This window comes from Rhopalosiphum maidis, chromosome 2, assembly GCF_003676215.2.
Source record: "Rhopalosiphum maidis isolate BTI-1 chromosome 2, ASM367621v3, whole genome shotgun sequence".
Classification (NCBI taxonomy): Eukaryota; Metazoa; Arthropoda; class Insecta; order Hemiptera; family Aphididae; genus Rhopalosiphum; species Rhopalosiphum maidis.
The window spans coordinates 68319500-68334878 of record NC_040878.1 but is presented as its reverse complement, the minus strand read 5'-3'; the positions used below and the strand labels follow the sequence as shown (position 1 = coordinate 68334878).

General features: G+C 26.0%; 1 protein-coding gene across 1 annotated transcript; it reads left to right on the top strand.

Moving 5' to 3' along the window:
- Positions 1–5737: 5737 nt before the first annotated feature.
- LOC113552566 (extensin-like) lies at positions 5738–7811 on the top strand. The gene is made up of 3 exons (XM_026955424.1): positions 5738–6321; positions 7301–7511; positions 7708–7811. Exons 1-3 carry the CDS (start codon positions 6115–6117, stop codon positions 7809–7811), a joined length of 522 nt encoding a protein of 173 aa, XP_026811225.1. The 5' UTR covers positions 5738–6114.
- The last annotated feature ends 7568 nt before the right edge of the window (positions 7812–15379 follow it).

The window sequence follows — 15379 nt, the reverse complement described above, 5'->3', positions numbered from 1 at the left end:
ATAATATTTATATCATTTATTACTATTTACTATCACAAAAAAGTTAACATCGATTCTATTAAAGTATATTTTTTGTAATATTCCAATACAAATATATTATATTATATTTTAAACAGTTATGATATAAAAAATTAAAATAAAATTAGATAGCATGATAAACATGATAGATACACTTAAAGTTTAGAACAGCCTTAATTTAAATTTCATACACAATTTAAAAAAATATATATTACTTATTTATTTTGTATTAATTTGTATTTTATTTTTTATAACATAATATATTATAATATGGTAGTTACTCTCACTATTCGTCTATTCAACGAAGCTATAAAAAAAAACTGTCACGTGTTCATTGCAATTGCATCATTTGCCAAACAACTAGGTTGACTTCGGCAATTCCCTTTGAAAAATATTATGAGTGAAAGATTTGGCTCATAAATAACTTGTTTACGATTCCAAACTTTAATATTATATACATTTAATGAATGGAACTATTAAAATTTTGTTAAAAATTCTATAATTTTAACAACTTCAGCATAAATAATAATATTAATAATAAGAAAAAAAGTTATGAATTATGATAAACATATTTAAATGATTTAATTTTCAAGTATAATTGCTTGTTAATATGTTAACTTGTTAACTGATTCTAAATTTATCTATTTAAAATACCTTATACATATTGTATTTTACTTTCATAATGTGACATTATATGATCTCAATTATGTTAATTTAAAATCACAAACATATAATGGTTTAACACTTTAACAGTCATCATTAAAGACGGTATTTTTACGATTTTTATGCAAATTAGTTTTAATGTATGGATATACACAATTGTAAAAAAATAAAAAACTTATTGTAAATTGTTTAAAGTACCCATACTATATATTATATTAAGTGAAAAATGGATTTACTTAACAAATAATATTTTTTACTACTCACTAATCTTAATACTTACATGATGTATAATTAGCTATTACAATCAATATAGTTAAATTGTACTACTAGGTGTATACTTTTAAAAATAATGACTCTCAAGACTAAGTCTATTTCTGAATAAAGCCATTAAAACAGATGCGTAAAAGAAATACAAAATACTAATAAAAATAAGTGATAGAAAATAATTGTAAAATGTTAAGTACCTAGCACTTTTAATATAAAATGTATAATACATTAATACCTATATATTAATGTAATACAATGTTTTTCAATTTGCTTGTATTTTTAATGGTGTACTACTCGTATTTTGTGTTGATTAATAGTTAATACTAATTATTACTTATTAACGGGAATCGGACATTTCGGTGCGGCCATTTCGGCACGAGGATAATGCGGCGTGGCCGCGGCCGTTTCGGCGCAGGGATATCTTGGCGCCGCAGGTTATGAACGGCGCATTCGAATTGTGTCCCTAAATAATATTTTGTCCGAGTTGCGTCCGCGGTTTTGTCACGATATATACTAGTTGCGTCCATGGGTTTTTCAGCAACTAAGAATAATGTTTGGTGATAAACTCGTAGATAATCTCGATTATCGATTATATAAGTAAATTTCAACCGTGTCAGTATGGGTCGAGTTCTCAAACTCGTTAATGCGTTCTAACAACGCATGTGAATCATTTCACTCAAAATTAAATGGGATGTTTTATTTGTCGTATCCTAACATTTTTAAATTTGTTGACGCATTGAAAAATGTTCAAACTGACATTTATATTAAAATGCGAAATTCTAATTTAAGAAGCAAACGAAGAGAGGATGTGGAAAAAGAAAAATTTATTAAAAAAACTATGACTGAGTTTAAATGTTTAAAAACAAAAATATAACACGTCTTGACTTCATACAAAAATTGGCAAACAAAAATTTACCAATACATAAATTATATATATATATAATTACAATTTTTAACCATACCATTTTATAAAATCAACCTTATACATTTAAAACAATAAATAATTTAGAATATGCAATTACAATTTTTAACCACTACACCATTTATATAAATGACAGCCATTACATTTTAGAATAATAAATAATTTATAATATATAATTACAATTTTTAACCACATCACTTATACAAATGACAGTTCTCAGTCTGTAAAAGTGGGAAGGAAAATTAGTATATTATTAACCAATTAATCAATTATTAACCAGGACGCAACTCGTACATGTCGCGAGAAAACCGCGGACGCAACTCCGATATCGCGATATATATATTTTTGTATTTTGGGACGCAATTCGTATGCAGCCATTAGAATATATAATTTTTTAAATAATACAATTTTAAAAATATAAAATAAATAATATTATATTATTATTAAAGTATACAACAACAAAGTTTTATAAATATGTTTAGTAATACATGATTACTTGGTTAATTATTTAAAAAAAAAGCTATAATAGGTAAAATTAATTTAAAAAAAAAAATGAATGAATAATATTTTAAATAAAATATTAATAATACAAAATTGATAATTTATTTAAAAAAAATATTATATGCGATATCTTTAAATAATCAATGTAACTTCTTATGTTATATTCACTTAATATTTTATTTAATCGACGATTTAGGTCATTTTTTTTTATTTTTTAGGGAGACTCCCTCCAGCAGTGTGTTGCGGTATGAAAACATCGTCTTAATTTTTGTAATTGTAGCATCTACTTCAATTTTAGCCGTCTTAGAACCATGCGTATGGTTGTTAATTTTTTTTTTAATAATATAATCATCGATTTCGGTGTGAATTCGACCATTACACATATCTTTATTGCGATACCTCCATAATCGCTTTGTATGATTGAAATTAAATTTATCAAAGATATACATGAAACCGTCTTGTACAAAAATTTCATGTCCGCAAATTGATAGTAAATTAGACATTTTAATTAGAAATTTGTGTACAGAAATTATGACAGATCGACTATTTGACTGGATTACACCGATTACTTTACAGTTGACACATTCATCGCTTTATCTTAACTGCTGTAGGTACCAAACTTTATTTTACCAATATAGTAGGTTTTACGTTACATGGTGATAGCTATACATATTTGACTAGATTGTACTATTGACAATTTTATTACGGTTGTTTTTCATAATACTAATAGTAATAGTAATATTCTTTGTATAAAAAAAACGCCGTGCCGATATAACTAGCGCCAATATGTCTTCGCGCCGAAACAGCCGTGCCGTAATAATGTCCTAGATCCCTTATTAGTACATAAGATTGCATACTTCTGATCAGGGGCGTGGCTAGGGAATGACCCCCCAACTCCGAAAAATACAATAATTATTAATAAAAGTTTCACACAATATAATATTATAATATATATGTGGAAAAATATTGACCCCATCTCCCCCGAAAAAAATTTCTAAGCACGCCCCTGCTTCTGATTATAGTTTATACTGTTGATAGTTATAAATATCTACTCATTATTAGTTGCATAAATTTGCAATATTGAACTACCTATCTATTTGTAAATACAATTAATTTCTCAAATTCTACAATTTATTTCTGTGGATATGTTATTATATTTTTGTATTGCTAAATGTTTTTAGTAATTTATTTTGCTATTAATAATACCGTATAGGTTGAATAAATTTTGTCAAAAACAAATAATAGGTATAGATAATAGGTAGATATTATAATATACAAGTAGGTAATTACTAAAAATTATAATGATATTTTATATCATATAATTTACTGCTGTTATGAATTTATAACTGATAATAAATAAATACTGATGTACAGTGTACAACGGTGTTAATTGGTATTCATATGGTTATAAATTTAACATAAAATAACTTTAATTGAATTTAAATATTTTTAAAATACCATTGTGTAATAATAATATATTTAATAATATAAAGCTTTAAGTTCTCACAGGACTATAGTACTCCTACTAATAAAATTATTGAATTATAAAAAAAAAATAACTTAAATCTTTATTTTTCGTATAAATATCCAATTTCATTGTCATTTTAACTTGAAATATCTATAAAAAAAAAAAAAAAAAATGAACGTATAGGTAATAGATATAATGTATTATTAAGATTTTGAGTGGTTTTAGTAAGAATAACTTATGAAAAACCTTGTATTAAATTTCAAGCTTTAACTATTAAAATTGAAATTGTCTATAAATAGCTTGAAATTGTCTAGATATTTAAAAAACTCTATTATGTATGGAAAATGGTTATTTTAGTTATAGTAGAATATTGAAGTTCTTACAATCAATAAATATTTTTTTAATGATAATCAAATAACTAAAACCGTTGAAGAATAAATATTTATTATAGATACGACGTTTAATGTTTAAATATCCCATGTCATAAAAATTTGAACATCAATCGCTCATAAAAAATTTTATGAAACTTGATGATAAACTTTTTTTCAATTTCCAGTAAAAAATACTTATCAGGAATCTTGTATTCAATTATTAATTTAATTAAAAAAATTTATGAATTGTTATCTGCAAAATAATTTAAGTAAATAAATTAAGTCTAGAAAATATATGTAACAGAAGATATACTTGACAAAAAAAAAATTATGCTACTTAAACGTATGACAAAAATTGTTAATATCATAAATAATTTAAGAAATATATGCATGTCAAATTCTCAATAATCATATTTAAAAAAAAGTTATTATGTTTCAAATAAATTTAATCAAAAAATATTGATATTTTTAAAAAATTCTAAAAATAAACTACTTGACTTAGATAAATCTTTTTACCATCAAAATTGTTCTTATAATTAGATTCAAAAATTGGCTATTTTAAATTTTTCCAAAAAAATTTAAATCAAATTTAATTTTTTTTACTTTTGTTACTAAAAAATAAACATAAAAAAATTAAATTATACATGTAACGCTAGGATCTCTTAGTAATAAATAAAAAAGAAATTGAAAATATTAATTAGAACAAAAGTTATATCAAAATTCAGTTCTATCTGTTACACTCTATGTATATAAATATAAACATAATTTAGTGATTACCTACCAATTTGGTAAAAATTGCAAGTCATTACAGTAAGTTTTCATTTTAAAAACTTAAAAAAAAAATATCCATTTTATTGAAAATATAGTTTTGCGTGAAAATTTGAGTTTTTCATAATATTTTATAGTTTGTTTTTTTCTGATTAAAAGTAGTAACTACTATAAGTATAGGTACTGTGAATTTGAATTTTCGAACTTCTAAAGAACAATTTTTATCTAATTGTCTACAAACCACCCTTAAAAGTAAAAGTTAAGGCCGTTTTACTGCTCCAGAAAGTAAATAATGTTGACTTAAAGTTTAAACTACAATTTAAAATACAAAATACACATTGTAAAACCAATATCCGTATTTATTACTCTGCAACTTCGCTCAAAATCTAAAAATTAACGATTAAACTAAAAATATATTATGTTAAAATACAAATAGAACAAATATAGTTCAAGCTGATCGTTTTTTATTACATTCGTTTCAACCGTATACATGTTATGTGTATAATATATAAATATATCAAATATTTTAAAATAAAATTGAACATATGGTAAATAAAATGGAAGTATATTAAAATAAGTTAACTAAATCTTGTTAATAAATGTGTAAATAATGTGTTGCGGTAAATTGATCATACTAGATAGTGAGTCTTGGTTAATAGTTATATGATTGATTTTTCGGGGGTTTTTTTTATCATAATAGTTACTAAACAAGAAACTAATGAAGATGCATTTCCCTGGTTCTTCAAGTGAAAGTCAAACACATAACACTAGGTACAAGCGTGACTCATAAAATAGATTCTAGTTTGATCCCGAAATTCTGAGGTTGGTGCCTGCAAGGTAATGCACATAACAAATGCGAAAATCCTAAGAAATTGTCGTCTTTTTGTATAGTTTTCTATCAAAAGTAAATATACTACTACTGAGTACTGATTGATATTTTTAGTATACAATATACAGTTACAGTAATACAGTAATTAGTAACATGACTCATGGGTACGGGGTAATAATAAATAATGACTTTTAAGTACAACGTGTAACACTAATAATTATATATTAGATTATTATTAGATGATTAATAAGTAATGATACATTAATATTATATCACTGTTTTAGGTTAGTTGTATCCATTCTGCGAAATGTCGAGACCTCCAGCACACCCTAAAGGCTGGGCACCGGCACCATCAGTGACTTCTCCGCCTGTGTCTTTTCGACCAGCGACTCCAACACGACACTCGCCGATCCACCGTCTCCCACCACCGTACATTCCTTGCCCAAAACCGATGAGGCCCACATCATCTCCGTTGCCTGCTGCTGCACCACAACCTTTTAGATACCCATCACCGGTAAATCTCCCATTGTTTAAATATATCAGCCGAGTATTGTTTTTATTTTGTTTGGTATCACTTGGTGAAACACGATTGCGTACATTTTTATCTATAACTTTGAAGCACTGTTATCTAGTATAGTAGTATACCAATTGCGTTTGTATTCAAATTTTCCTACTTTCAGGTATGAAATATTGTTGTTCGATTTAATTCCATCAACATAAACATAAACAATTTACACACTAAAATACTTGAAAATTAAAACCGTATTTATTGATCAATTGATTACTGGTTAAAGGCTAAAGTGACTGCCGACTGGTTATAATATATTTTATAAGAGTATCGCCGTATCGGGAATTTTATGAAACGTTATTATTATTACACACATTTTACCACGCAAGGGAAGTAACTTGTTAAACGTGAAGAAAAAACATTATTTGTTTAAATTATTTTATTATTATTTATATTATGTGTTAATACTCGCAACAATCGGCTAGTCGCTAGTGTATTCATTTATTATATAATTATAACTTATAAGTTATAACTAACTATACTCTGTCCAGCGAGAGAACGCGCCGCAAACCAACCAAAATCAGTTTTTTTGCGCATTCCCCAATAATACCCAGCCACAAAGGAACCAATTTAATGTGCGGGGAGTTGCGCAGAATTGGTGCGTTTTCTCACTGGAAAGACTATAGTAAGTTTTCCTTAGGTATCGTAAAATTTTTAGAGCGCAATAATTGGTGGATAAAAAAGTAATTTTAAGCACAATTGGTAAACTACCAATATAATAATGAAAAATGAATAGACCCGTACGGGTTTTACACGTTGTTTATTTTCTATAAACATAATCTAGATCTAAATTGATTTTTAATTATTAAATTTTATCGTTACTTTTAAATTTCAAAACCATTTACCTTAGTGGTCCACACCTGAACTACGCCTAGTACCTACTATACATTACAGTTCTTTAGTTATTAACTTTTTTTATTCAAAGTGTCCATCGCCGCAAGTATATGAACCAACATCAATGCCGTCGTACAGACCCCGAGAATTTGTGGTGCTCGAAGCTCCGTCACCACAACAGTGGTCAGACGAAGAAAACACGACCGACGGCCGTTCAACAGCAGAAATAATTGCGCAACAATCACAGGATTATGTTGATGAAAAATTGGCGGAGTATCAGGCTACAATTTACATGCTACAAGGTAATTATGATAAAACGTCTTAAGCAAAATAGATTTCATTCATAATTATGATTTTGGTGGAAAATTCCGTGTGCAATTAAACCTTTAAAAGTCTTTAAATGGCTTGTATACAGCAAAAGAAAACAACCTCTTGAGCTTACAGACTTAAGAAATAATTATAAATTCTTCTAACTATTATCCATTATTAATTTGGTAGTCATTAAATGGAATATTGACAATGTAAATCGTATAACTGCTTTGTACTTACTACGTGTCTACGTACTACCTACAACATTACAAAAGATTGACAATAATGAGTAATGACTATAATAGTATAATATGATATAAACATTCTTTAGACAATTTTAGCAATATAAATACTTAGTACATGCCATTTCATTTAAATCGTGATATACCTACACAGCTACACAAATCAAAGTACGGTTCAAAAAAGTGTTATTTACAGACACATCTAAATCTAAATTAAATATATTTATAAAAAATCAAAAAAAATTATCAGTAGTTATGATGAAACAAAAAGTATGTCTTTTTTTATTAATTCAATATTTTAGGTCATTAAGTAACATTGGTTCAACTAGGGGGGACTTGGGAAACCTTAGCCCCCCCTCAAATTTGTTTGATTATTTAAGGTTTAATAATTATTTAAGCAAAGATAATGAATCCTGTGAGATACATCCTATGCAATATGACGTAGAGAATTATTGTAAAAAAATTATTCAAAAGTAAATTTTATAATTATAAAATAGGTTTTAATGTAATTATAGGTATTGTAATTCAATAATAATATTTTTACCTGATAAATATTATGCGGGTAGCGTCATCGGCCAGCGGTAATGCGGCGGCCACCGTCCAACATTTTTATTTTATTTTGGTGATTAAAAATAGACAAAAAACAGAAAAAGTATCCAATCGTACTCATACAGTTGGTACTATTGAAAATTAAAATAACCCAGACAATCATCTTAGTTTTTTAGAAAACATGAAAGTAAATAAATTAAAGTGGGTATTTATTCGTGGGGCTGCAGCCCGCTAATATTTTAGACATAGTTGCGCCAATGAGTAACATATTTTATTTCTAAGTCATAAGAAATATATTTAGCAGTGACGTATTTATGGGGAGAGTGGTGGAAGAGGTTTCCATCCACTAACGACTACTATGAAATTAAGTTTATATTTTCTTGGATTTATTGATAAATGCATTAAATTTATGATAAAAATTTATTTTTTGAAATAATAATGAGAAAAATATTTGGTAATGCAATATAAATAAAGAATGTTTTAAAAATTTAAAATTGTAAAACACTTCAATTATGTAATTAAGTAGAATTATGTATTTTCGACATTATTTTTAACTAACAAAAGTATAGGTTATATATTATATTAGGGTGATCTGTGATCTGCATTGAGTGCAGTATTTATATTTATCTTTTAGCATTTTATAGGGGCTTATAATATATTTATTCGTTATAATTACAACCTCTTCCAACCAAAACAAAAAAAAATGGAAGTCCACTACCGATAGATATTCTGATTAATAATGGCTGAAAAAACTTAAAAATATTTTATTATTTTATAAATCATTATGCAATTAATAATTTAGAATAATAATTTATTAGTTATTATTAAACAATCATTATTAATAAATTAAATATAGTTATTGAATAAATATAATAAATTTTCTTAAAACAAAATAATGTATGCTGCATATATATTATATAGCTAGGTAATATACTAATATATACTTAGTTAGTATAGTTAGGCATTATATTATTATTATTTGTTTATTATTCGTGTGACGTTATTTTAATAATTGCAGGAATCTAACTCGTAATAGCTACAATTATAAAATATTAATTACTTATAAAAATGTAAAAGTAGCATAATGCCATAATCATGAAGTCGTTTGAAATTTAAGTCACATAATTAATTTTTTCAATTGATGCAGCTACACATTTAAATTTATTAAATTTATTCACTTTAATATTATCTCTATTTAACATAAGACACTTATTATCTTAAATACTAATAAAGTAATAACGTTTATGAAAATATTTTTCCCCTAATAAAATTAGGGGACTTAAAAGTCATTAAAAAACCACATTTTACTATATCAAATTTATTTTCTTTTTTTTAGAAACAATATTCAATTTTAATTTCTTATTCAATAGCTGATTATTTTTTGGAATACAGTATGTTGAGAATGTATGTTATTATTCAAAAAAACTTAAAATATGATTACAATAAAAATAATAAAAAATAGTTTGTACATTTTTGGGTCATAATATAAATATAGTATTTCTCAAGTAAATTGATAATACCTTAATTAATTATCTATACTGATCATTGATCAATGATCATAAATAATATAGCCTGCAGTACCATAAGTGCCAAGTTTTAAAAACTTAATGGGTGCCTTGGTATTATAGGCGTAAATGTAAAATTCGGGGCATGGGGCTTAGCCCCTGGTCAATATAATGTCCTCGTAAAATCCAATATTCCAATGGGTGCCCAATACTCCATAATAATTTTAATGGGTGTCTGAGCCCCCGGGCACCCATGTACATGCGACGTCTATGGCCAATACCCACAGTCTGATACTCATAATCATAATGTAAGTACCTAATAAAAGAAAGAATTATGACATTTCTATCTAGTCTTCTGACTTCAAACCTATTAAAATTTATAAACATACCATTATACCAATATACCTTTTGTTTCTTAAAATTGTTTTTGTTTGTTTTCTATCTATTTCATATATTTTGTTGTAATATTTTAAGATAATTGTCATAATAAAATTATATACAAAAACATATCTAACCGATGTCTGATACATTCTTAAATGATAAATAATAACAACAGTGGTAAACAATATCGAACTCTCACTGACTACTAATTAGCAAGGCTGGGCAAGTTAATGATTTTTTTTAACTCAATTAAGTTAAAAGTTAATACACATTTTTTTTAAACTTTTTATGAAGTTAAACAAAAGTTATTTTTTTTTATTCGTAAGCGTACTTTATTTCTTATCAACACACAACTAAATTATAGACTCTAATGCTTATACTTCATACAACATACAGTATTTCTATATACTATGTGTTTGATTTAATTTTTTTTTTGTTTCATTTTCTAAATAAATTCACAATAAAATATTTTTTGACATAAAAACGACTGAAATAGTGAATGTAAAAAAAAAAATTAATGAACTTAATATATTTCTTAAAATGAAAAATAAATTCGTTAATTTCACGTTAATTAAAAAATAAATTTAATTTAGTAAGTTAATAGTTAAGTTAATGAAAATCCAAACGAAACTAGTTAAGTTAATAAGTTAAAATTAACTTAACTTTTAACTTATTAACTCGTTAATATCCAGCCTTGCTAATTAGGTATAATGTTGAAATAGCAAAAAAAATATTTTTGATTAATATTTAATTAGGTACGTCCACACTCCACATTTTGTAACATTATTATATTAGTTTCTATTATAAACAACGAGTTCAATTTATTCTTGGTTTGATCAATCTAGCTGAGATAAAAAATAGAATAAATATTATATAATCATACATCGTAAACTATATATACAATAAATGATAATACAAAATAATTAAATAGGCGATTAAATACAACTTTATTTATCAATCATGATATTATTATGGTATCATTTATTCAAATTTTTTTTATTTTAATAGCAATTGGTGCGCTTCCATTAAGCATGTAAGTGTGTGATAACAAAATGTATGTAATATTGTAAAAAAAGGGTTAAATATCTTTATCCAGGAGTTCTATATATTTAATACTAAAAACAATTACATAAATATAGTATTTTAAAATTTCAAACACGTAATTATTCGATTTTTTTTCATAATTTTTAATAATTATACAATAATTCCACGTTCTAAAATGTAACTAAGTTTTGTTCAACGTGTCTTAATAAATCTCCTCAGAATCGTAGAATTATTAAATACAATGATATGAATTTAATATTTATTGTATTATGCTTTATTTTTACTTTTTGACCTAATAATAATAAAAATCAAATAGAACATTTGAGGAATAAAACTATTGTATTATAGGTACATACATTAAAGCTAAAACACAAACAATACAAATTGTTCCCCTACCAACGGTTTTTATACCGGTTGGGCTATACGGTACACCAAACACAAGGCTGTTAGTATGATTACTCCCACATTTACTAAGTCTTGTTGGTTGCGCGTAACAACGATTCGGCGACAGCTGTAGCATGATTATTACACCGCAGGCGATGTGTGAGAGACAAGCTGAGGCCACACAATCGTCTGTCGCATTGGTGAAGGACATATTATTATCATACATATAATATTATAGCCATGTATTATACTTATTCGCTTGTATTATTATTTATTAGTTTCAATATCATTACCTGTATGTAATATACTGATATATTGAATTTCATAATATAACATACAACGAATATTTTATAATATTTCAAGACAGTTGGATATAACATATTATATAAGTATATTTTTAAAGAAATTTTAAGAAGTAAAACAGTACAAGTAGCCAGCTGGCAACTTTTAAAACATTAAAAAAAATCATTACTTTAAATTTTTCACACACGATTTAATAATTATTGATTATTACCCAAGTTTAATATAAATAAATATGTACTAGATTAATATTTTTATGTGTTTTAATTGATATAATATTAAAATTAAATTATCACATTCTATAATTTAAAAATTAAAATACCTATTATGTACCTAATGGCTAATATATCTAACAAACTGTAGGTATTTAGGTTTTCACTAAAATTCAAAATTTATTTGATTTATAAAAATCAAAATTGTATATTAAAGTACTTTAAAATTAAAATAGTATACATAATTTATAAGTAGACATTTTTTTTTCAGTAGAAACAAAATTGATAATTAAAATATTTATTATTTGAATTAGAAAGCTTATTGTCATCATTTTGAGACCAATACCAATTTAGATACATTTTTTTATCATTTGAAATTATTATAGGTATTGTATTTTAAATCTATTATAGCTATTATAAAACAAAAAAAATAATTATTCAAATTTGAATTACCTGCTATCTAGGCATCTAGCTATCTAGTAAATTATATTATGATTTAATTGGACAATAGACGTTATAGGTACAAATTATATATTTATTGTACATATACTTTGAAAATTGTACGATAAGAATATAATTTATTTACTAAACTATCTAACTTATACTTGCTATGACTACTATTGATACTATAAAAATATAATTGTTATTATTATTAATTTCGATTACATTTCATATTGTCATACTTCGCTATTTTATACATAATACATATGGAGCATTTACATTTTTTTTAAATTAGAAGTTTTGACTATTTATCTACTACTTACTTTATATAGATAACTCTAAAATATACGCATCATATTATTATAAAGAACATTCGTGACAAATTGAATTGCATTATCGTACAAAAATAATTACTCTCGTCGAATCCATAAAAAGTCAAAATGCACACTATAATTTATAATTATTTTAGCTACCAAAAGTTTAGTATATCTAGTATATATTATATAGGCAACAATTATGTGAAATTACGTCGTTTATCTAGTAAAATTAGGTCGAAAAATACGTAATAAGAAATAATAGTAATATTTTATTCGCGTATCATAATGAATATAAGAGTACAACACAATATTTTCTGATCGTATTAAGTTATTCGTAGTGTACTGTATTATTAAGTTACAATATTTTAAATAAATAAAAAACACACTATATAAACAGAGAATTTAATTACCCGGGCACGTTTAGTTTAAATTCGCGGTAGTCGTAGTGATAACAGTCGAATGTTTACCAGATCAATATATTAGTACACACGCGTAGTGTATTTTACTATTTGTGTCTGTATAGGTATTGTATAGTACTAGCAGCGTTTTTGCTTTTTTGGGGTCATTATGCACCGCAAACACGTGGTTCAACGCTTCGACGGCGGCGGTCCTGCGCTTCGGCGAAAGTGAAACTTTTATTGACGTTACATCGGTCTTAGGCCCGGCACTCTGCAGTGTGTACACGAACAACAACAGTATAATATCCGTGCAAAAACACGCAACTCACGAGATCATAAATTAAACGTGTGTTAGTCAATATGCTTAGATCGAAAATATAGTAACACAGACCACCAAGTCGTACTACGGTGGTGAAAAATACGAAAAACGTTTGAATCTTATATTATTTTTAAAACTGTATAGTGCAGACGAATTTATGTTATATACGTAATGTTTACAATAGTTTCAATTCGACAACAAAAATTGTACGTCTGGACTCCGGAGACCCGTGAGTAGACGACCTTCTTATTGATAACACAAACGAGTCTGTATCATAAATCAAATTTACAATTTTCTATTTATTAAATTACACGTGTTCTTTTCGTTTTGACGCTGCATTTTCACATTTTTTTTTTTTTTTATTAAATATAATGGCATTTCATATTATAACATGATTTTTATAATACTTCAAGTATCCTTCGTGTTGTCAGCCTTTATAGCTGTTGAAAAACATTAATTCCGTGTTATGAGTAGGATACGGTAGCTTGGTTCGTCATACTTCTTCAATCAAAGTAATCACTCTATAATTCGTTTCTCATTTAAAAACGCAATGGATTCGGTAATTTTCGACAAAGTTATGTTGCCTACGGTTTCGGACTAATCGGTATGGTTAGGTATGGTCATGCTCTAATTAATATCATTGCCCTCACTACAATTTGTCACATTTCAAATAAATGTAGAAATTATATCATTTATATTTTAAATATAATGCTCAAAAAAATACACACATACATATATATCTATATTCTATATATATATAGGTTTATATATTATATATTATATTATCAATTATTTTTTTTATTATGTATGGAAATATAAAATTATTTAATAAGTATGTAAATTATGTATTTATTTTTAAATAATCACTAAAAACTTGTACGATTCTACGAATACTTCTATTTTCTACACAGTTTTCTTATGATATGTGATAATGAATTATCATATAAAATGTCAAAACAATATTATTTCTGTCAAAAACAAAAAACCATTGAGAAACCCGAACTAAAATGTAATATATTAATTAGATGTTTCTACAAAAACAAAATCCTTGGTGATATTTCGATTAAATAAAAAAAAAAAATACCAAGTATATACTAAAATGTCATTGACTTTATTTTTCTAGTACAAAACTATTGGATTAGTATAATGTGATGAAGAATATTTGTAAAAGTTATCGGATGTTTAGCGTTACATTTTTTTGCACAATTCCGCCTATTAATAACAAATCATAATGTTACAGGCATTATAATATCATTATTGTACTATTATTATTATTATTATTATACACAGCGCTAGAAGTGGATATTGTGAGAAATGAGTGGGAATAATAATAATATTACTATTTTTCTGACATTTTGCGATCATAACAAACGTCTACGGTCTAGTAATAGTACACGTTGAGTAGCATTGTTGTGTTAGGCATTTCGTCTGTTGTTACATATTTCGATGAATTTGATTAATGGGGGGCAACACTGTGCAAAACATCTCGTGTAGAACCGGCGTTCTACACTTTGAACCGGTTCTCCGGCAGTCCGGCGATCAGTCGACAGTTGTTGCGTACGGCGTACCTAATGTAGTAGTATATTACTGTATTATGCTCCGCGGCCAGTGTGTAACGATGTGTCGTTAGTTTATTTATGATATTTACGTAAATACTTAATACCTACTTTATTTTTTGAAAATATTAATTCTTATCACATATCATACACCGAGTGCAATTGATAAAGATAAGTGATAATATGTGTTGAAGGTGGGGAAGAGCTTTTAAC